The sequence below is a fragment of the Aquarana catesbeiana genome, linkage group LG02 (assembly GCF_042186555.1).
Source record: "Aquarana catesbeiana isolate 2022-GZ linkage group LG02, ASM4218655v1, whole genome shotgun sequence".
NCBI lineage: Eukaryota > Metazoa > Chordata > Amphibia > Anura > Ranidae > Aquarana > Aquarana catesbeiana.
In genome coordinates, this window is record NC_133325.1 from 351,714,109 (window position 1) to 351,737,334 (window position 23,226).

The 23,226-nt window shown below is 39.5% G+C and overlaps 1 protein-coding gene across 1 annotated transcript in view; it reads right to left on the reverse strand.

Annotated features, from left to right (window-relative positions):
- The window catches only part of MYH15 (myosin heavy chain 15), a 76,948-nt gene extending 54,101 nt beyond the window's left edge, over nt 1-22,847 (reverse strand). The window contains exons 1-11 of the mRNA XM_073614977.1: nt 22,826-22,847; nt 22,515-22,639; nt 20,180-20,283; nt 18,673-18,816; nt 18,335-18,491; nt 16,688-16,715; nt 15,910-16,006; nt 14,350-14,370; nt 4,928-5,020; nt 1,962-2,025; nt 418-516 (exon numbers count right to left, since the gene is read on the reverse strand). Coding sequence (XP_073471078.1) covers nt 418-516; nt 1,962-2,025; nt 4,928-5,020; nt 14,350-14,370; nt 15,910-16,006; nt 16,688-16,715; nt 18,335-18,491; nt 18,673-18,816; nt 20,180-20,283; nt 22,515-22,605 — 898 coding nt within the window. The 5' untranslated portion in view covers nt 22,606-22,639; nt 22,826-22,847. The remainder of the gene's footprint in view (nt 1-417; nt 517-1,961; nt 2,026-4,927; nt 5,021-14,349; nt 14,371-15,909; nt 16,007-16,687; nt 16,716-18,334; nt 18,492-18,672; nt 18,817-20,179; nt 20,284-22,514; nt 22,640-22,825) is intronic.
- Between the last annotated feature and the right edge of the window lie 379 nt (nt 22,848-23,226).

Sequence of the window (23,226 nt, forward strand, 5' to 3'; positions counted from 1 at the left end):
TTGAGGTCATGTATTAGTACAGTAGTAGCTCTCAAGGTATAAAAAAATACCAATTTAAACAAACCTAATGCTATATTTCCAATGCTTTGATCTACTGGATTTGACAAACTGGTGTCCAAACAATGTCTAAATTGATGTGTAAACTAAATGTTTGAAATATATAAACTGATCTTTAAACAATAGAAAATCTTTGTTGGCAATGATCTCCCCCTTGGAAACCATTACAATGTGCCATCCTTTCCCGCACTATTGCAAAGATCTAAGTCTACTAATACAAAAAGACAAAAACGGTCTACTAAGATTTACATTATAAATATATATATCATTTTCCTTAAGGAGGTGATGATGCCTTTAAGAAAAAAACATATATCAGGCACTGTGTTGGTATATTAATGGTCGCTAGTTAATTAATCTCACCTTGTAGTTCACTTTTTTTCCCACTGGTGATCTGGTAAAAGATATGGTAGCTTCGTTCTCCAGGCTGTTGAAAAATGACTCTGGATTTTTCTAGCAGATCTACGATTGTAAGAAGGCCACACATTGGTAGTGTTAGAATTACCAGTACATATGTGTGTTTTCTAATTTCTTGGCATAAACTGGGTTGTAGCTTTGAAAAAGATGCTGGATATCTAGCGGAAACAGCTAATTATGCAAGTGCACAAGAGTGCAAAAAGTCCATTGCTATACTACATGTGCCAATAAATTTGGAGCATAAACATCCTTGCACCTTGCCTGATAATCCTGGCATGTAAAAAATGTGTACACTGACATACGACCATGATGGCAGTTCTTAAAATGCAAGAAAATAACACAGAGGTAAGAGGTTATTGCTTCTCATCCATGGTATTATTAACCAATTACTGGGCAATTCATGGCTTGTTTTAAAATTATGTCCACTACCTTTATGACCCCTTTCACACTGAGGAAGTTTTCAGTCGTTTTAGCGATAGAAATAGCTCTTGTAATGCGCCTGAAAACTACCTCCCATGCCACTGAGTGTGAAAGCCCGAGTGTTTTCACACTGGGGTGGTGCACTTGCGGGACGTTAGAAAAAGTTCAGCAAGCAGCATCTTTGGGGCGGTTTGGAAACGCTGTATACATCGCTTTCAAAATGCCCTTCCCATTGAAATGAATGGGCAGCGCTTCTGAAGCGCCGCAACACGGGCGCTTTTAACTCCTTCAGCCGCTGGTGGGGGTTAAAAGCACCCCGCTAGTGGCCGGCTGCCCCAGCCTGAAAGTAGCTTAACTCTGTTCAATAGAAGTGATCTGGTTGTAAAGCCAGCTAATCACTTCTACTGACTGGTAAGTGGTGTCTTCCTCTCCTGTTCCCTTGGTTCACCTGACTTCTGTGTGAGCCCAGGACTGCTGCAATAGGATTCTGCTAAGAATTAACCCTGAAACACTGAGCTCTGAGCCATTTCATATACAAAATTTGAGTGTATTGGTGGTACCAGTTGGTTAACCTGTAGATTGGGGACACAATCAGTAGGGCTGGGGCGGTGATGGCATTAGGAGTCTAATAGGCCCCCAATGTTTGCATAAAAGGAAACCTGTTATTGCCATGTCATAGCAGCCAATTGTTGGAACGAGACATATGATCAAAGGAGTGACACCACTGAGATCAGCACTGGTTGTGATGGAAGAAGGATCTAGGGGAGTACAGGCAAGGGGAGTAAGAGGGGCCCTTTGTAGAAACATTGGGGTTGATTTACTAAAACTTGAGAGTGCAAAATCTGGTGCAACTCTGCATAGAAACCAATCAGCTGCCAGGTTTTATTGTCAAAGCTTAATTGAACAAGCTGGAGTTAGAAGCTGATTGGCTACCATGCACAGCTGCACCAGACTTTGCACTCTCCAGTTTTAGTAAATCAACCTCACTGTCACTTTGCTATGCATGGGCAAAAGGGTTAGGAGAGCTGTGTTTAAAAGTAATATTATCTTTCTGTAATTTATCAACTTACAAATTTCGATATCAGCAGAAGACAATTTGCCAGTGGTACCAAAGTGGATTCTAATGAATTTACCCTGTGGGAGGCAAAAGTAAATAACACATGTTAAATTGTGCTTGATCTAATATATGCTAGAAATATTTGGACCCTTAGTTCAAGTTTTTTGGCAAGTATGGTAAGCTTTTTGCCCAAAACCACTAAATTCACTGCAGCGGGGTGCAAAAAAGTTAATGGTAAACCTTCACATGGTGGACTAATAACAACCTGACATCCCTTTTTAATTTTATAGAAAACAACAGCTTCACCTCGTTCTCTTCACTAAAATCCAGAGACACCAAATTCCCAATACAGAGTTTCATAAATTCCTTCAGATTAGACACTTCTTTAACACATATTTCCAAACAACAAATTCACATCCTCCCTCATTCTTTCAGAACATATGTCTAAAATCACCAAGAAGATCGGGTCTGATATCAGAAATATACTCAAATTTAACTAACAACACTGAATTAAACAAACTCCTCTATATGCTCAAGTGGGAGCAGGAAGGAGACTTTTCTTTTTCTGTTGTAAAAAGGGGAAAAATGCATCAACAACTTACATAAATGTACTAGATCAATCACAATTAAAGAGACTGCATTAAAATTATTCACCAGATGGTACTATACCCCAGTTAAACTTCATGTCATTTTCCTCACAATCCCTCAGATATGCTTCAGAGGCTGCAACTCCATAGGTTCATTTTCTCACTTTTTTGGAATTGTGAGAAGACTACACATATATGGAAACAATTAGAAAAAAATGCATCTAAAATTTCAAATAGTAGTATAAACCTAAATCTATACAACTGTCTCCTATTTGCCCCTATCATTGGGCTTCCCACCCATAATATGAGGCTAGTCCACACAATTTGTGTAGCCATACACTGGTTGATGGCATTCCACTGGAAATCACCATCAGTTCCTCTAGCACATTTGAAAACTAGAATTGACAATATTAATCTTATGGAAAAAATATTTCACACACTACAGAATACTAATCATTTATATAATAAAAATGGGACCCTTGGTTTAAACACTCCAAACTCTTTGTCAATCCTGAATGATATTACTAGTCACAGAAGACCACAGAGTATTATGTGTTGTGTTAATGTATAACATGCATAATGGTTATAGTTAATGTGTTTATAGACTAAAACAAAGTATATCTACCGTAATACACAATATCTTCTGATTTTCCTTATATGAAAAGTTGCTTTTATTATATTTATCTAGGCATATGACAACTCTTTTTGTACCCAATAAAAATAGTTTGTAAACACAAAAAGTTAATGTTAAACATAGATGATAGTACTATAGGGTGGCACAGTGAGGCTTAGGCCAGGTTCACATATGTGTGGCTGCATTTTTTTTCCAGCCTGGGATCCAGTGCGTTACTCTTCACTGGTTCAGGTGCGATTCAGGTCCACATTTTTGCCTGAATTTTTAACTGAACCAGACCCAAAAAAACAGTCACACTCACATGTCATGCGAATTAGATGCGGTGAAAACTGCATCCAATTCGCACATATTTGAACCAAGCCTTAATCTATTTTTAGAGTGGAGTTTTGCCAATGTGTGAAAATAGCTGCAGTCACAGTAAGTATAACATTCAAATATTCAGGAGCTTCCTGGAGACGCTGTTTAGCAAAAAATCTAGAGACGGTGGCGAGTGTGCCGTATCCGGTTTGGAGGTACGTACCCCCATGGTGATGCCATTTCCATTTCCAGCAATTAGAACGCACACCGGTTCCAGTAAGCAGAACGGCGGAGCGGAATACAGGCTGGTTATATTGGTGCAGAGAGACTGGGCACCTACAAATGTGAGTGTTTACATTTAAAGCGTTATGTGCTTGTGCCATTTTCTAAATACTGCACCATAAAATTATTTTCTGTCCTTTTTGAGAGGAACTAGTATTAATACTGGAGGGGGGGGGGGGGATACGTATGAAGAAAGAGTACCATCATACTATCCACCAGCTGAAATATGGCTATGAACCGTGGGATTAAGCGCTTATGACCTTCTTTTTAAGGGGTCATTGACTTGTGGTGAGCGCAATGAATTGTCACTTGTGGTGAAACACTGGGCAATGAGTGGAAGGCTAATGATAATAGTAGCACTGGTGATTTTTCTTTTCTTTGCACACTGTGGACTAGGACTTTAAATACAGTATTATCTGGACTAAGTTATCATAATTTTATATTTTTGCAGTTATGTTATTTACTGTATTATGGGATTTGAGTTTATTTGTTTGAACACATTATGAGAGCACCAGACCTTACTTTGGAATATTTAAATGTTGTAAGTGGTATTGCATCTAAAGGGGCAGCTTTCAGTAATTATTATTGTTTTAAACAATATATTATTTAGACAAAGAGCAGGCGCCCTGTATTGCTAATATGTACACAGTAAATATAGCGCCGAATAAAAAGCAGTCAATCAGGATGCAATGAAGCCAAAAAAGCAGCTGCTATCACAATGCATGCATTGGGGAAACACCAAATTTTCTGTAGACTAGAATTGTATTTCCTAAAAAATCAATCTAACACAGACAATATTTTCTACTATGTTTATCTAACTGCACATTTAGTTGCTTAGTTGTGTTTTTGACTTATGTTATTCAGCAGTGGAGCATATTATCTATACAAAGCATTACTAGATAAACAAGTATATATTGTTCAGGACTGAAGAGTGCATAGGTGGTTGGAACAGTGGTAATATTATACTATAAAACATAATAAAAAATAACAAACCACCTAAATCTATTTTGGCAAGAATGTTAATTGTGATTACGCTAAACGAATTACTGTATTGCCGGGAATACAGAACTGATGATTTACTGAAACTGGTTACCTATGTAAACATCCTGTATACATAAATTACAGTCAGGGGGTAAAAAATAAACTGTAGTCTAACCAGCAGTAGAACAGCAAACTTACAAAACGAGATGAATTATCATTTCTCAGGGTTTTGGCATTTCCAAAAGCTTCCAGGGCTGGGTTTGCCTGGATGATTTGATCTTCCAGGGTTCCCTAAAAAAATATATATATATGCATATTTAAATCAATATCTATTCATAATTTCAACACAATACGACAGGCTGACTAAAGGAGTCAAGAATGTTTTTTTTAGCACAGTGAGTGAATAGGGTAAAGCATTGTTCACTTTGCATCACGTGAAAGGTGTATATAAAAGAAAAAACAAAAAGAGAATTCTTGCTGGCCCATGATTATATGATTCACCCTAGTCATTAACCTCTTCCCACACCTTCCCAGTGGTCGTTTAACTGGGTCCTAATGCTGGGAGTTCCCAATCACGTGATCACTGCGAATGGCTGTCACAGTGGTCACATGATCGGGAGCCCATTCCACCAGCTCCCAATCACAAACATAGACTTAGAACTAGTCCAAACTAGTGAAACGTGGGGGTGCACCGCTCCAAAGTGATCACCTCTCCTAAGAACAGTTGTCTCTGCAATCAGGCAGGGTGCTGGCTCTGTTTGCAACAGAGATAATGGAAAAACAGAACGCTGGATAGCCGCACTCCAAAAAAGCTCACCTTTATTAAAAAATGAATATCAAAGCATCACAGGGCAATACAGATCAACTGCACAGCCTCTGACACGTTTCACACCAGATATGGTGCTTAGTCATAGCTAGAGTGCTAAAAATACATACAGATATATATACCAAACAAAATAATTAAACATATCATTAAACAAATTAGTAAATCATGTGTGTCATTAGAACCACACTGTGGGTGGAGAGGAGAGAATAAAATCCTCCTACCCTCACCCAGCAAAAATACCACATAAAGAAAGTGATAGCAACAGTAAATATCTAATGTGAAAAGAAAGAAAAGGAGACTAAAGTGCGATGTAGAAGAAAAATGACACAAAATAGCAGATTGGATATGGTTTTTGAGCGGCACACACCAGCATTGCTGCACGGGTGATATATAACTTTGTTTTCGCCCAGGTGCACATGCTGGTTTATGCCAAGTTTTTTAATAAATATGTTTTTTTATTTTTTTTTTTGTGTCATTTTTCTTCTACATCACACTTGTGGTTTCTTTTCACATTAGATATTTACCGTTGCTACCCTGTTTCCCCGAAAATAAGACCTAGCGTGATTGTCGATGATGGCTGCAATATAAGCCCTACCCCCCAAATAAGCCCTAGTTAAAGTCCTTGTAGATCTTATTTTCAGGGTAGGGCTTATTTTTGGGGAAACAGGGTAGGGCTTATTTGGGGGGTAGGGCTTATATTGCAGCCATCACTGACAATCACGCTAGGTCTTATTTTCGGGGAAACAGGGTATCACTTTCTTTATGTGGTATTTTTGCTGGGTGAAGGTAGGGGGATTTTCTTCTCTCCTCTCCATGCAATGGTTAATTCCTGAACTTTAGGTGGCCACAGGTGTGTTTCTCATTGAGATCTAATGACAAACATGATTTACTCATTTGTTTAATGATATGTTTAGTTATTTTGTTTGGCATATATATCTGTATGTATCTTTAGCACTCTAGCTATGACTAAGCACCATATCTGGTGTGAAACGCGTCAGAATGGTGCAGTTAGTCTGTATTGCCCTGTGATGCTTTGATATTAATTTTTTAATAAAGGTGAGCTTTTTTGGAGTGCGGCTATCCAGCATTCTATTTTTAGATAGACTTATGCCCCGTACACACGGTCGGACTTTGTTCGGACATTCCGACAACAAAATCCTAGGATTTTTTCCGACGGATGTTGGCTCAAACTTGTTTTGCATACACATGGTCGCACAAAGTTGTCGGAATTTCCGATTGCCAACAACGCGGTGACGTCAAGCACGTACGACGAGACTAGAAAAGGCCAGTTCAGAACCAAGAGCGGCACCCTTTGGGCTCCTTTTGCTAATCTCGTGTTAGTAAAAGTTTGGTGAGAGACGATTCGCGCTTTTTCAGACTCGTGGCTTTAAGATCGTTTTCTGCCGTTCAGTTTGTGCCTGTGGGTTTATATCTGCTCTTCAGTGCGTGCAAGCAAGTTCCGCGTGACTTTAATTAGTCATTGTATTTTTGTTCGTTCGTTACTGTTTTTCAGGTCGCTCTTCACAGGCCTTGCTGTTCTTCAGTGCGTTCTGTTACTTCGTTCTGAGCAGCCGACCGTTTTCTAGCCATGTTGTGTATGCGTACTCCTCGTAGAGTTCGTGCTGTGCGGGGGCTTGGTGTTGGGGTCCTGACCTTGACACAAGTCCAGTCCATGAACAGGGTGGGGAGGAGTTCATGGACCAAGAATTGGTTGCTTCAGCGTGACCAGTTCTCTCATATGCCTTTGCTCCGTGAGATCCGTGAGAATAATCCTGATGATTTCAGGAACTTTCTCAGGATGACTGACCCCGTATTTCACCGTCTGTTGGTTTCGCTGACCCCTTATATTAGCAGGCAGGATACCTGCATGAGGCAAGCCATCACTCCGGAGCAGAGGTTGGTCGCTACCCTGCGGTATTTGGCGACAGGGAGAAGTCTGCAGGACTTGAAGTTCTCGACAGGCATCTCCCCCCAGGCTCTGGGGATCATTATCCCAGAGACCTGTTCTGCCATCATACAGGTCCTGCAGAAGGAGTATATGAAGGTAAGATTTTTATCCTTTAATATCACATTTCATTATATTTAATGTGTGCTAATATATTGTATTTCTTTCCTCATTCCCTAATTACCATGATTGGAATATGCTGTGAATGTCCCCTTTGTCCTCATGCATGCTGGATTTTTATGTAAATAATTTTTTAGGTCCTTCATACAGATTGTCCTTCACTTACCTCCCCAGCATGCTCTACGGGCCCCGATATTCACCTCATGTAGTCACTTAACAATGTATTTTGTCAGCTCCATAGTAGTGCTTTACCCCAAACACCCCTTAAAATGTTTGGAAATGTTATTTTAGCTTTAAATTCTGGCAGAGTGGCAGAGGCTTATTTTTTGTGGTGTCCCCAAATCATTTTTAGAAACCCTCCCTCCCCCAACTGCTAAGTCAGCTGATCCCAATTCTCTATCTATCCTCAATCATCTATCTGCTGACTTTGCCAAACCCATACACACTATACCCATCTCTTTTGTGCTCTGATTTATAGATGAATTCCCCAAAGCATGTAGTGCAAGGGCCTGCCTGTATACTTTCAAATGGTACTGTTAAAAGTTTTGTATCCTATTATTATCTTGACAGGTAATAGCAGAATGTCCAAATGTCCTCAAATGTGTACAGTGTGTATTTCTATCTTTGTATTATGACACTTCTTACCTGTCCAGTGGGCTGCCAATAGTGTAACTCAGGAGGGGCTGTTCCAAGTAATACCCTGTATTTAGGCATTCATCTCTCAATGAAGTGAAGAGGGTTACCTGTCCAAGATTTCCACACACCCCATAATGTTAGAAATGGCCCATGAGAGGGGGGGGGGAATATGATAGGTGTACCTTATACTTTGGCGTTGTTAAATTCTTCTTACTAAATGCTATCTGGAGGTTGGCCAAGAATGTTTGTGTCTAATCTGCTTGCCATGTTTATGTGCAAAAATAGTAATTGTTTTTTTTTTCAGACTGTGGCCTCCCACTTTGCCCAGCGGTGGGACTTTCCTAACTGCGGAGGGGCAATTGATGGGAAACACGTCCACATCGTCCCACCACCCAACTCGGGTCGTACTATTTCAACTATAAGGGGTTCAGTAGTATAGTGATGTTGGCGGTGGTGTCGGCTAATTACGACTTCTTGTATGTGGACGTGGGGAAGAATGGCCGGATGTCCGATGGTGGAGTCATCACCCAGACGGAGTTCTACAGGCGTCTCCAGAATGGCAGCCTGTACTTGCCAGCTCCAGAGGACAATGTGGAAGGACTCCCATTTGTGTTCGTTGCTGATGAAGCGTTTACGCTGGGGGACCATCTTATGCAGCCATTCCCTATGAGGACCCTCACCCCGGAACAGAGGGTTTTTAATTACCAGCTGGCCAGAGCCCGAAGAGTGGTGGAGAACACATTTGGAATCCTGGCCAGCCGGTTCCACCTATTTCTGACATCTATCCATATGGCGGAGTATAAACTTAATCATATCATCATGGCGTGCTGTATTCTCCATAACTTTTTAAGGAAACATTCGGCCAACTATGCTGGCTCTGTTGGGCCTGAGGCCGGAGTGATACCTGAAACAACACTGACGGCGCTTGAAAGCGGACGTCCTGGCTTGCCCTCCCTGAGTGCCCGTGATGTCTGGTTACGATACCTGGGGTTCTTGGCGGGTAGGGGGGCCATCAATATGCCAGCAAATATGTGAAGCCTTTTTATAATAAAAAAGCAAAAAAAAGAAATTCTTTGTGGACATTTACTGCTTGTGTTTGTTTTAGCTGACCCTGACAGATGTGTGTTGAGTCCAGAAAATGGCGTGATTGTGTAACCTTATACAAAGCACTGTTGGGTGTTATTGACTAAATGCAAAGACACTTTTCACTACAAGTGCACTTGCAACTGCACTGAAACTGCACTTGTAGTGCCAAGAGGATTTGCCCTTAGGAAATAACCCCCATTTTCTCTGAAAACAGCAATGCCATCACCCCAAAAGTGTTGTAGCGTTGAGACAATAATCCACACATTCTTGATTAACAAACTTTTTTATACCTGCACAATCACATGTGCATTTACCAAAGGTTTTTCAAACAAACCAACATGTTTGTTGTATAACAATTTTTGGGGGGGCATTATCAAAAATATAAATGTCCATTTAAGATAAAACAGGCATGTGTAAAACCAACAAGAAAGACACAAATCTTGAACTTACAAAGTTCACATTTGCTAGAATTTGAAGGCAATATCAGACATGAGTATTTAGGAACTGTGTTTGATATTGCGTTCAGATGGGGTGAAGTCACCCCAGGAAAAGCCAAATTTGGAAGATGCACACCAATTTACAAATTTCAACATGTGAAACCTGCCATCACGGGGGATCAAGGGACGTGTTTGGGATGAGAAACCCCTTCCTCACCGCTACTTTATTATTGAGGAAGGGGTTGCACCCCCAAAACGCGTCCATTGATCTACCGTGATGGCAGATAGCACACATGTTGACACACTGTGTGCATCCTCCAAATTTGGCTTTGTCAAAAATCACAAAAACATTTTGCACATTGTAGCACACCAAAAAACAAAGGCTTTTGGAGGGGCTTTAAACTCGCCCCAAAACATCAATGATGTTTTTATTTTTTTGAATAACATCATTGATGTTTTTCTTGAGGTTTTCCAATTGTAAATTACACCCCATGATCTCCCCAATCAGGATCTGGGCACTTTCGGATGTGAAAGGATCTGGATCCACAACATCACGATCACCTAAAACGAGAGGAACCCCAAAAAAAATTAGGTCTCAAAAATATGCCGCCATCCATCTCTTACCTGAGCCTGTGGTCGCAGACACTCACCTGTTGTGGTGACTAGTTCCACCACGTCTTCTTCCTCCTGCTCTGCTTGTGTTGGGGGTATTTCCCCTTCATCCAGAGGGGGGTAGTCTCTGATCTCCTCGGATGAGGGGTGTCCTCCGAGTCTTTTCTCTCCTATGTAAAACAAAAAGGTATAATTAGCACACAGATATTTGATGGCAGAACTAGAAATAGTAAACATTGCTTGGAAGTGGGGTACAATTGGCAATTTTAGCAGAGTTCCAAAATGTAGCATTTTCAGTGTCCTTTGTCAAGCTTCAATACTTTACCTGTTTGGTACAAGCTTCACAGATGGAAACCCCCCTATAGTATACACTGGAGCACCTGTGTGGCCCCCTAATAAAAATGGTGTTCTTGTGTCCCACACTAGTGCTCCAGTGTCCAGATGTGAAAACAGCTGCTGAGTGTCCTCTCCTTACACAGAATCTAGTTTGCATTTCATTCTAGTAACAAAGCCATCTACGCAACCAAATTCGTTTAAGACAAGTATAGGGCGTAAAAATGGTGGCCAAATGCATATGGCCTAAACAATGGTATTTTATAGTCCGAAAGAAAAATGTTTGATACGAACGAATAATGTGCCCATGAACATGAAAGTTGCCATTTTAAACTGTACAACAGTTCCTAAAAGCACATGGAGCAGCACGAACGTAATAAACATCAAAAGAATAGGAACACAGCACAACTACTTACTTTTTTGCAGCACTCTCTGGATCTTTCTGTACTGCTCATGTTCTCTTAATTTGAGGTCCGACCACCAGTTCCTGAGCTGATCTTTCGATCGATGTACCCCGAATTTCCGGTGCAGACTCTTGACTACTTTCGCAATGATCTTGGCCTTTCTGACATTGTGGTTGGGGTAAGGCCCATACTTTCCATCATAGTCGGCCTTCCTCAGGATGTCCACCATCCAACATCTCCCCAAAGGACATATTTGAGGCCTTAAATCTCTTTCTGGATCGGGACGTTTCCGGATCCGTGCTTTCCTCCTCCTCCTCCTCGTTGCTACAGTTATCACGATCCTGCTGTGTATCCGTCATGTGCTCTTCCCCCACTGCGCAGAAAGAAAAGGGGCGGGGAATAGACTAGAAAGAACATCAGGGGCGGGCGGAGTTACACGCATGCGCAGTGTGTATAAAGCGTAACATGCGTGCGTCTTACGTACGATCTGTGAGCGGAGGAAGGAGCATCGGAGGTGCCGATCGTGATAACGAAGGTAAGATCTAAACTTGCGCCTATACTGCTTCGAAATGGAAGCCTATATTTTAACAAGATTAGGGTAGTTTGGCCTGACCTTAGGGTTTGTCTTGTGTTGTGTCTTGCAGAGAAAATGGATGGGTTCAACGACCACAATTTCCTCCCCCTGTTCATAGACAAATACAGGGAGCAGCCCTGTCTGTGGCAGGTCAGACACCCCCAATACAACAATAAACAATAGAGGCAGGCAGCGCTGGAGAAACTGCTGGAGTTGGTGAAGCCGGTGGTCCCCACAGCAACCATCCCTTATTAAATTATTAAAAACCAAATTTGGTGGCCTGAGGAGAACTTATCTAAAGGAGCGCAAGAAGGTCACAGATTCCCAGAGATCCGGAGCTGCAGCAGATGACGTTTATGTCCCCAGGCTGTGGTACTATGAGAGACTGCGATTTCTGTCAGACCACAATGAAGTCAGGGAATCCCTCTCTACTCTTCCTTCCACGCTTCCTTCCACCCCAGCTGAGGCTTCCGATGTCCAACCTGGGCCTTCCAGCCAGGAAGAAGTGGAGGAGCCCAGCTGGAGCCAGGTATAGCATTGTTCTACAGATTTCTGGTCAATAAATAAATGATGTTTACTAGATGTTATTATTGATCACTAATTGCTGATTGAAAAAAGTGTTTTACATATCAATAGACAGTAGTGGGCACCCAAAATTGTTAAAAGAAACAAAAATGCTGGGCTCAGAAGGATAGTCTGTTATATTTGTGAACATTCAATTTGCAACAGTCAGGAGGTTAAAATTGTGTGTGATTGATGAATAAAAAACTAAAACTATGTCCCTTTTTCATACACAGGAAGACCTCAGCCAGGAGGAGGCTGTGGAATGTGGCAGCCAGAAGGAGGCGGGGATTAGTGGCAGCCAGGAGGAGGCGGGGCTAAGTGTCAGCCAAGGGAATCCTGGGACAAGTCGAAGCCTGACTGAATCGCAGGTTCCTCCCCTCCGCCTTCCATATAAAAGAGCGAGGAAGATGACTCCTGTGCAGGATTCTGCGCTCAGGCTGATTCAGGAGGCTTCTGCGTCCCTCCGAGCCTTCCCCACTCCTGAAGAGGCCTTTGCCTGCATGGCTGCCACCAAACTGCAGGGCATGCAGGAGGGTCAACGCAAGCTATGTGAGGACCTGCTTTATAAAGTCCTAAGTAAGGGGGTGAGTGGGGAACTAACACCCAAGACCGACGTGATTGAGTTGGACCATCCTCCTCCTCCTCCTCCTGCTGCCACAACTCCACCACCACAGCCACAGCGTGGAAGGAAGCGTGGAAAGAAGACCTGAGAGTGATGACCCTGGGTTCAGTCTGGTCTGACAGAAGCTGCAGTCTCTCGTATGACCACAGCCTGGGGACATAGATGTCATCTGCTGCTTTCCGGATCTCTGGGACTTCTGGACCAGACTGCCCTCCCTTAGATAAGGACTCCTCAGGCCACCAATTTTGCTTGAAAATAATTGATGTCTGCCCTGGGGGACCAAGGCTTCGCCAATTTCTGCAGTTTCTCCAGTGTTGCCTCCCTCTTTGTTTAGTTGTGAGCCCTTAATAAAAAAATTTTTGAGGAAAGTATACTCTCCTGTGTGTTTTAATCCAAAAAGGACATTTTGTTGGTGACGATTCAGGTACATTTCTAACATAAAATGTGAAATTAACAAGGGACAACAACACCAAACAATCTCCTACAGATTAAATATAACAACATATCAATAGTGTTGTGGTAACTTGACACAAAAAACACACACAAACATTTTCGGGAGTACAAATAAAAATAAAAAAAAAAACAAACACCCTTCCAAAAAATACAAACACAAAAAAAAAACTACATTAAAGCCAAAAAAAAAAAAAAAAATACACCAAAATAATGTCAGATGTGAGAAATCAAAATATATTGAGGGAATCCCGTTAAATAGTAACGAAATAAGTTTGTGAGAAGTGTGTTTGAATATGAGCAGCAAAACTACTTAATTCTTGTCACATTATAAAGAAGAAGAGAGTGCGCTGTATTAAACCATTTTTTACATTGCAGCGTGACGAAAGTGCTGTATCCATTGCGAACGCTAAGTTTACCAGACCGAGCTGTTCCGTGTCAGAATTTCTTCTGAGCATGCGTGGCACTTTGTGCGTCGGAACAGGCCACACACGGTCGGAATTGACGCGATCGGATTTTGTTGTCGGAAAGTTTTATCTCCTGCTCTCCAACTTTGTGTGTCGGAAAATCCAATGGAAAATGTCCGATGGAGCCCACACACGGTCGGAATTTCCGACAACACGCTCCGATCGGACATTTTCCATCGGAAAATCCGACCGTGTGTACGGGGCATTAGAACTGTCTTGTGACAGCTCAGTGATTGTGCTGGGAGCGCTCTCAGCACAGAAACCTCGGCCATCATGAACGCATATGTACAGAATGTAAGTGTTAGGGCTCACCCTCCCCGCCCCTGCAGATATATGTGGTTATGTGGTTATGTGGTTGTCAACAGGTTAAAACAAGAAAATGTCTCCACCAAGAACCTAATACTCTCACTTAATAAAAATGACACTGATATTTGCCATCAACCCAATCTTGTTCTCCTGTATATGAGCGTGTATACTGCATACTGATAATAGACAGACTGATATATTCAGGTTGATATTTTACATATTGATTACGCATACTTACGCCAGTCTTTGTTGCTGGTTGCTGTTAAGAAAAAAACATCCAATTACACTTCAGTTTTAATCACTGCTAAAATGCAACAATACAATGTATGTCTGCCCAACAGACTAAAAAAAAAAAAACATAAAACATTATACCCTGCTTACCTTCTCTAAATTGTTTCTTACAGCAGGGCTAGAACCTATTTACATTTAGTACTTAAAAAATTGCAGAAACAAGCTACGTTTAAAAAAGTATAAAACTGACCAAACAAGAAACTTTTCAATTAAATAAGTCATACGCAGGCCCCATTCACACCTGAATGATTTGAAGCTTCACTGGAAGCACTTCAACGCTCAACACTAGAATTTTCATTCACACCTAAGCGTAGTGTCCCTTGAAGTTCAAAAAAGAAAAAATGGCTTCCCTTGGGGCAAAGCTAGGTTTTTGTCCCAATAGACTTAAATGGGAGCACCGTGCATTTTTTTATTTCCTAGTAACTAGTTTTCTATTGGCTAAAAAAAAAAAAATTGCTCAACCTAAAACCCGAGCAGAAACACCTGTACAAACACTCACAAAAAAAGTCTGAAAAATGACCAGAGGCTTCACTCAAGTGTGAATGAGGCTCAAGAGTTTGGCTGCATGATGTAGCAGAATAGCTAACAATCCACATTGCATTGGAACTTTTGAGTATGTTTAGGACCACTCCGGTATGTTGCTAGTGAGGTTAACCATTTAATTGGCAATTAGAGACAATATTCAGTTTCTGCTACCATGGATTCACAGCAGATCCCCACAAATCACAAACTTATGGCAGAAAACTTTTCAGGAATAACGTATAGGAATAACCTATGTTGCCATGAAAAGCCTTTGACACTGGTCAGATGAGTCACAGAAGCCATTATTTGAAGGAATAAATAACTTGGTTCGCTTTCTATAATAGAGTAGGCTCACAGAAGGCATTTTATCAGTATGTGATGAAGCTGTTAGGGAGAGCTGACCATTCCGTAAGAGATACAGTTTTTTATTTATTTTTTGCATTGGTACTTTTTGCATTGGTACATATGCCCTTTTTGCATTGGTACATATCCAGCTTCCTGTGCCTTTTGTTTGACAATAGCTTGTTTATTAGCTCTACAACTGGCCAAAATTGAAGTTCAGTCAAGATTCATGAAACTATTCATGAACCAAACCCAGGTAGATATGTTTATCCCTAATGATAACCCTACATACTATTATGAAGTAAAACAGACACATGAAATCAGAATGGATGATCAGTATAGCAACTGGGAACTGGTGATGCTGGAGAATCAGTCTGAGAGAATAATGGAGTCTGCCAATGCTGAACTTTCTTTTTGACAATGGTAGTTCCCTGGCTGTCATGCTGATGTTTTGTTGAAGTTGATAAGTAAATGACCCAGAATAGGTAAAGAAATAAGGAATTCTGACATTTTCTAACCCTGTTTGGCATGCTGGTTCCATGTCTAGGACTCAAACATACCCAAATCAGACATGTACAAGCAACTGGATTGTTCAGGGGGAGGCCAGTAAAAGTAGAGTACTCCAACGAAGAATAGTACTTACATTCTTTTTACCAGAAGGGTCACCGATTGCTGCAACTGTGGCAAAGTACTGAATAACACGTTTCGTGTTCACAGTCTTGCCAGCACCAGATTCTCCACTATAAACAACAATTTGAAAGAATTAATTGATAGAAATTGTCCTTACCATTTAAGATACACATTACTACAGAAAATATCTGTTTATCCTGCTGTGTTTTATCGGTCTATTTTTCTCCACTAGGATTACTTTAACATGTTTGAGTAGTGTAATAAAAGCCAAGCAAGTACTGAACAAGGTGAGATAACACGAGTTGTACATACATAAAAGTTATAACAAATATGTGTCAGGTGTATTATTAAATAATTAAAATTCATTTTTAATTTTGGGCCAGTTGGACATCAGCTGTGTTGGGAAATGTAGAGGTGTAATTTTAGTAAATGGGATTTTCATATGGAACTCTTTCATCACATTACTAATTTGTTCTTTATGAAGAGTAGCTATGTTAGTCTTCTTAGTTTGAAGTATTGCCTGAAAAGATATTTGCTTCTAATGCAAAATGTATCTTTACCAGCTAATTTGTGTTTTGTTTGGTTGTTTTTTTATTTTTTGTTTCCTTGGCATTTGTATTTCTTATAGCCTTTCAAAATGGTCTAGATTACTTTTCTTTTCTTTACTATATATCTATGTAAGCCTGTGTTTACCGTAGCCATGTTTGTCTGACTCGTCAGTATGTATTCTGATTTATGTCACATCTTGTTTCTGTTCCTTTTTGTTCTTGAAAAAATTTAAGCTTACTTACGTGATCAACATTGACTGATTTTCACGATCTAACAAGCAGAAGAAAAAAAAAAGAAGAAATGTAGATATTTTGATACCTTGATAAGCAAATGGTTGCAAAAGCCATGAGGTATACACCTCAGGGTAAATAAAGTAGCTCAGAAACCCTCATAGATAAAACATGTAATAATGGATGTGTATGTGTTGCCCATAGCAAAGGGTCATATGTTAGCAATTATTTTCTAACCTGTAATATTCTGCAGAAAAAAAGAAGCCGGATTCAGATTGGCTAGTGAGAAATAAGGATATAGTGTAATGTATGATAATATTACTTATATAATAAATATAAGATACCCAAATTATATGAATGTGTTTATTAGACATGTGCATTCGTTTTCGTCCGAATGCATTTTCGGCCGAATTTCAGGGATTTTCGTGTTCGTTTTAACAAACGGTAATGAACGCGCAGAATCCGAAGTCCGAAAGATCGGAAATACAAAAATGCTTTGTATTTGTATCGTTGCGACAACAGTTCGATATAGATAGATAGAAGATTCGACATGAAGGTGACAATAGCGATCTGTGTCTATTGAACCTGCAGTTGAATGTGCCTAACCTTAGGCCCCTTTCACATTGGGGCGGTGGGGGCATCGGCGGTACAACAGCGCTATTTTTAGCGCTGCTGTACCGTCGTTCTTGCAGCGGTATTCGGCCGCTAGCGGTTCGGTTTTAACCCCCGCTGGAGGCTGAAAAAGGGTTATAGCCGCGCTGTCCCATTGATTTCAATGGGCAGGAGCGGTTTAGGAGCGGTGAATACACCGATCCTTCCCCGCTCCAAAGAAGCAGCTCGCAGGACTTTTTTTACCGTCCTGCCAGCGCACCGCTTCAGTGTGAAAGCCCTCGGGCTTTCACACTGAACAAACAGCGGAGGCTGTTTAGGGGCGGTTTTCAGGCGGTATTTTTAGCGCAATACCGCCTGAAAACCAGGCTCCAGTGTGAAAGGGGCCTAACTCTATTAGTCCAACATTATTCGACATAGAGAGAAAATACTTGACATTATAGAGACATGAAGATTCGACGAAGCAGCTAAAAACATACCATCGCCGCGAGCGGACATTTATGGTCAAATGCTCCGCCAATAGGCTATAGAAGAATTCTAACATTGTTTGACTAGTAATAATAATTAATAATTATAATTATTACTAGTCAAACAACATTAGAATTCTACTATAGCTTGTGGGTGGAGCATTCGACCGGAAATGTATGATCGCGGCGTCGTACAGTTTAGCTGCTTCATCGAATCTTCCTAGAACATCCGACAGACACCATAAGCCTTCAATTGACAGATTCGACCTTAATTAATTCGGATTTTCAAATAAATGCATTTTTTTTAACAAAACAGAATAAATAAAAACACATTTTGGAAGTAACTAAATAAATGTAAAAACATTTTTTTTGGACGAATTTTTTGGACGAAACCGAAATTCCGAAACTAAATATTTCAGTGTGCACATTTCTAGTGTTTATCCTGAATGAGATCTAATAAAATCAATGTCAGAATATATAAAGTGATTACATTTTACAACACACATCAGATCAATGTGTAGCACAATAGAAAAAAAATGGTAACTGCTATGAGCTTGGTATAAGGACATGAATTTATACTTACTGCGCAACATGTCATTGTAAGCATTGTCAGCGATGGAGAAGATATGAGGAGGGGCTTCAGAACGTCTCTTGCCCTTGTAAGCAGTGACCACCTCTGACTTGTAGACTGGAAGCGCTTTGTACGGGTTCACAGTCACACAGAAAAGGCCCGAATAAGTCTGTATTGTAAGAAACACTTAGTATTGCATCAACTAGATCCCAATAATAGTAATTGTAAAATAAAAGAATGCAGTTGCAATTCTGAAAACACCTCACAAAAAAAAAAACAGACAAAAAGTAACAAAAAACAAACAAAAAAAACGAGTAGCTAAGTAGAGGGTATAAATTTGAGTTACTTACATAGATCATCCAGCTAGCATAGCGTTTGCGCAGATTAGATAGCACTGATGCCTCATTGAGGTGAGTTAACATAGCCATATCTTCAATCATGTCAAACTTAGGGGGATTCATCTGCTGTACATCTCCCTCCTTTACCACGACAGTCTATGTAAAAATGGGGGAGTACATACATTAGAAAATACACTCATATACCCCCTCAATGTGCTTTCTCTCATATTTCACAACATGGTGTGCTGCTCTCTTGATGTGATTATTGTTATAAAGTCACTTATGGCCAGAATGGGTCAAGCGAACATTTACTTGGAATCCTTCAAGTATTTGCAAATAAAAAGGCAGTAAAGTAAAAAAAAAAATGTGTATATATATATATATATATATATATATATATATATATATATAAATATCTATATTTATTATCACTTTGCCTCTTGGAAAAAGCTAATAGGAAAGGAGTTTAAAGGACCACTGTCAAGAAAAATGCTATCCAACAAACGTAATTGGGAACAGGATCAAGCAATAACAGGAATGCTCTCAGCCCTCACCTTTATTACCATGGTTTAAAGGTAAAGGTAAATGCTGCTAAAACTACACGTAAATGTGGAAACAAGATAAATAAATGCAATAGATATAACAAAGTAGAACTAAAGTTGAACTCCATGCACAAAAACGTTAATGTATATGTATATATATATAGATAGATATATATATAGATAGATATATATATCTATCTATATATATATATATATATCTATATATATATCTTTATATATAGATATATATAATATATATCTATATATAAGATATATATATAGATAAATATCTATATATATATATATATATATATATATATATAGATATATATAGATATATATATCTATATATATATCTTGATAGCCACAAATTATATCAATCCACTTATGTGTATCAAATGTCTTTGCAAACCTAAATATTATTTTGTAAAAGTAGCAGTGACTACATCACTGTGCCGCACATAGAAAAAAACTGTGATGAGACCCACCAACAACATGCTACATGCGGAAATTTACAGCAGGGGGTCATCCTGCACAAGGAGAGAGTACAGTGGTGACTGGTCTATATTAAAGGAAGCCCCTTGCACAGAGACAAAGTTTCACATTGGTATATTTCACAGATCTGGAAGAAATACACAAAGCACACCAAGATTTAAGTTAGAATATCTCCTGTGTTTAGTTTTGTGTGACTTCCTTTCCCTCTGTAAACCCGCTGCGGTTGAGCTCCACTTGCAATGGAGAAAGTGGACTGCACCTACCTACATGCTCATCTCAGAGTTCAACTTTAATATACTGAAAACTATCATATTAAACACATCCAGTTTTCAGAATACATTCTTTTTTTTACAATAGTGGCCCTTTAAACTGCCAATTAGTTATAAAAACGTAAAGCACATATGTATGCTATTTCAACTAAATTCAATAAACTGTTAGCACTGCATAGATTATACCTTGTTCTGTGATAGGTTTAACGTTACCTTTCCATCGGCAACCTCAACAGTGACTTTTCCTGCACCAGTCTCTTTAATTTCAGCCTCTAAATACGCTTCCTTTTCGTCAGGTATCCAACATTTCTTCTTTCCTGTTCAATAAAATAAAAACTTTATTCTGGATCTATGCTCTTTTCTATATATTATACTTTTTTAGCATGATATTAGCTCGGTACTCACATCTTCTGACTCTGCATGGCTTTGGGAGGGACTTTAGACAAGAATGCAGGATAGAGACTAATGTGCATGATATGTGTGCTTTGTAAAGTATCACATGGCTTGCAAGTGTTATGTAAAAAAATAAATAAATAAATAACCCTACCAAATGTTATATAATTTATAGTCCCAAATGAAACAATGGTAACACTGCACGATGATGTTCATAAAGATATAAAACATTTCTGGATCTGGCCAAATACTGGAGCTGAGCAGTGAAAACTATAGAATTGAAAATTGGAGCTGACATGGAGCTGCTACTGCAGCAATCAGGTTTGGCGCTTGAAGTGAAACAGAGAATGATAGTTGTCAGGATCAGCTCCACTTTTTTTTTTTCCATTTTTCATTAACTTTTTTCTTTTACCTATACCAGCCCTTGTCTTTTTTTGGCACACATTTTCTGCTTGCATTTGCCTAATGTAATTACAAAATCCCCCATTGCTAGTGACTTATTTAAAACCCTGTATATTCAGTTTCATTTGTCCAGGCCATTTTTCTCGCAATACAGATTAGGAATTATAACAATCATATACTGCTCAAAATGCATAATGGATCAACAATAGTGCGTATCTCTCTGCAAATGAACATTTTAGGCGGGTAATCACGATTATGGTAGTTGTAAGAATATTAATGCACTTGCAACAACATAATTGAGTACTGTCAGAAAAAGCTTTTGGGGGGGAATATCCCCTTCTCCTAAATGTAAAAGTGTTTTATGCCTCTTGGGTTATGTGAATCCTAACAGTATGGATCTTGATCAGGTAGTGGCTTTTTATAGCACATAAGTTGATAGCCTTTGGTTGGGTTTTACCCAATCCTCCTACTTTGGGGGACTGGATTGGGGAAATGGATAAATATGTAAATATTTGAAAAGTATACCTATGTTCAACGCAATGTCAACTGCGCTTGAAAGACTGCTGCGCAAATAATGTGACATAAAATATTGCAATGACTGCCATTTTATTCTCTAGGGTCTCTGCTTAAAAATATATATATATAATTGCCTACCTAAACGAGCTTTCCACCACCCAGTGAACTTCCGCATGCCTAGCTCTACCCAGGGAGAGGGATGACCGGGTGACCTTTCTGCTTTTTCTCCCCTCCTCCTCGTTTCTTTTTCTTTTGTGTCCCTACCCTGGTCCTGTTTGCCCTCCCTTGCTCCATTTTCTTTCTCTTCCCCCCCTGTTCCTCCTAATTTCAGATTACTAGATAAGTGGAACCCTCTTGATCACTCAAGGTCTTCCACCTGCCAGCACACATGACCCTGCCATGTGTGCCTTTTCCTGTTTCAATGCCAATGTTTTGATGTTTGCTCCCCTGCAATATGGGTGAGCAGCACTATATATACTTCAGTCGTGGTATTGGATTGTCCTTGAATACTTCCCCTGGGATCGTTATCTTAGTGATTTTTGTTAGCCGTTCATATGTTGGAGTTTATATTGATGATGTACTCAGATGTGTATCTCTTATGTCTGGTTTTTCTATGACTCTTTGTACAAATAAAGGAATTGAAAAAAAAAAAAAAAAAAAAAAATATATATATATATATATATATATATATATATATATATATATATATATATACATACATATATATTTATAATGCTTATAATGTTTAGGGGTTCTAAGTAATTTTCTATTTAAAAAAAGTACATTTTTACATGTACATGAGAAGTATCAGAATTGGTCCGGTATTGAGGTAGTTGAAATCATAAACCGAAATGCATTAAATCCACAGAAAATATTACTGCCTACTGCTACAATACTATTGCTAGAAATCTGAATAATAGCATCTGTCATAATTTGCAGTACAATGGGTTAGCTGTTAGCATTTCTGCCTTGCAGCACTAGGGTCCTCGGTTTAAATCCCAACCACCCGCATTGAGTTTACATGCTGGTACTTTGGTTTACTCCCACACTCCAAAAGTAGTATAATTGGCTCCTGCGTAATTAGTCAGCACTATAAAAATACGTGTAATAAATAATAAATAACAACTCCAAAAATAACTGTCCATCAAATCAATGTATTACAATTATAAAATGTATTAAAGGAATTGTAAGTGATTCAAAGCAAAACATCTAATAATATAACTAAACAGTCACTTGCCATCAAATGCCACTGTCTGCAGTATCATTCTTTCTCTTTCACTCTTCCTCAGGAAGGGAGCTGCCTCCCCGAATTCCGACATGTCCATCATTTTGACAGATGTAAGTGATACTTAGAATCAACTACTGTAAAACAAGTAAAACTGTTAAGAAAATATAGAAAATATGCAAGTGGAATTGTTATACGGAAAGCAATTAACTGTAACCAATATCCTCTCAGTCCTGATACATTCATTTTAAATATGCACACATACAGCGGCGTGTCTTCCTGTAAATCATCATGTCTATGAATTGAAAAGATCATGTGCATACCCTGTCAAGCAAATGATGTGGTAATGACTGCTAGATGACTTCTGGCTTTTATATGAGGTCTTCAAGGTCAACAGGGCCAAGTACTTTTCATTAGATCCTAATTTAGTCCTCAGGGTGTGGGGAGATGGGTGCAGACATTAAGCCCACAGTTCTAGGAGGAGGGGGTTATCTGGCTCTTGTTTGTCACTTCACTTGATTGTTGGTGCATTGTTGATAAATGACCTAATGGAATGGAGAAATTGTTTCCCTAACCACATGTCACAAAAACACGAGATAAAAGATGTACTCCACAGCTCCTGTTGAAAAGGGTTGTGAATCTACACTGAAGTGGGCTGCAAAATGTTTAAACTTTTTATGGTATCGTTCTGTAGAGTATTATCATTTCTCATAGAAAAGCTTGG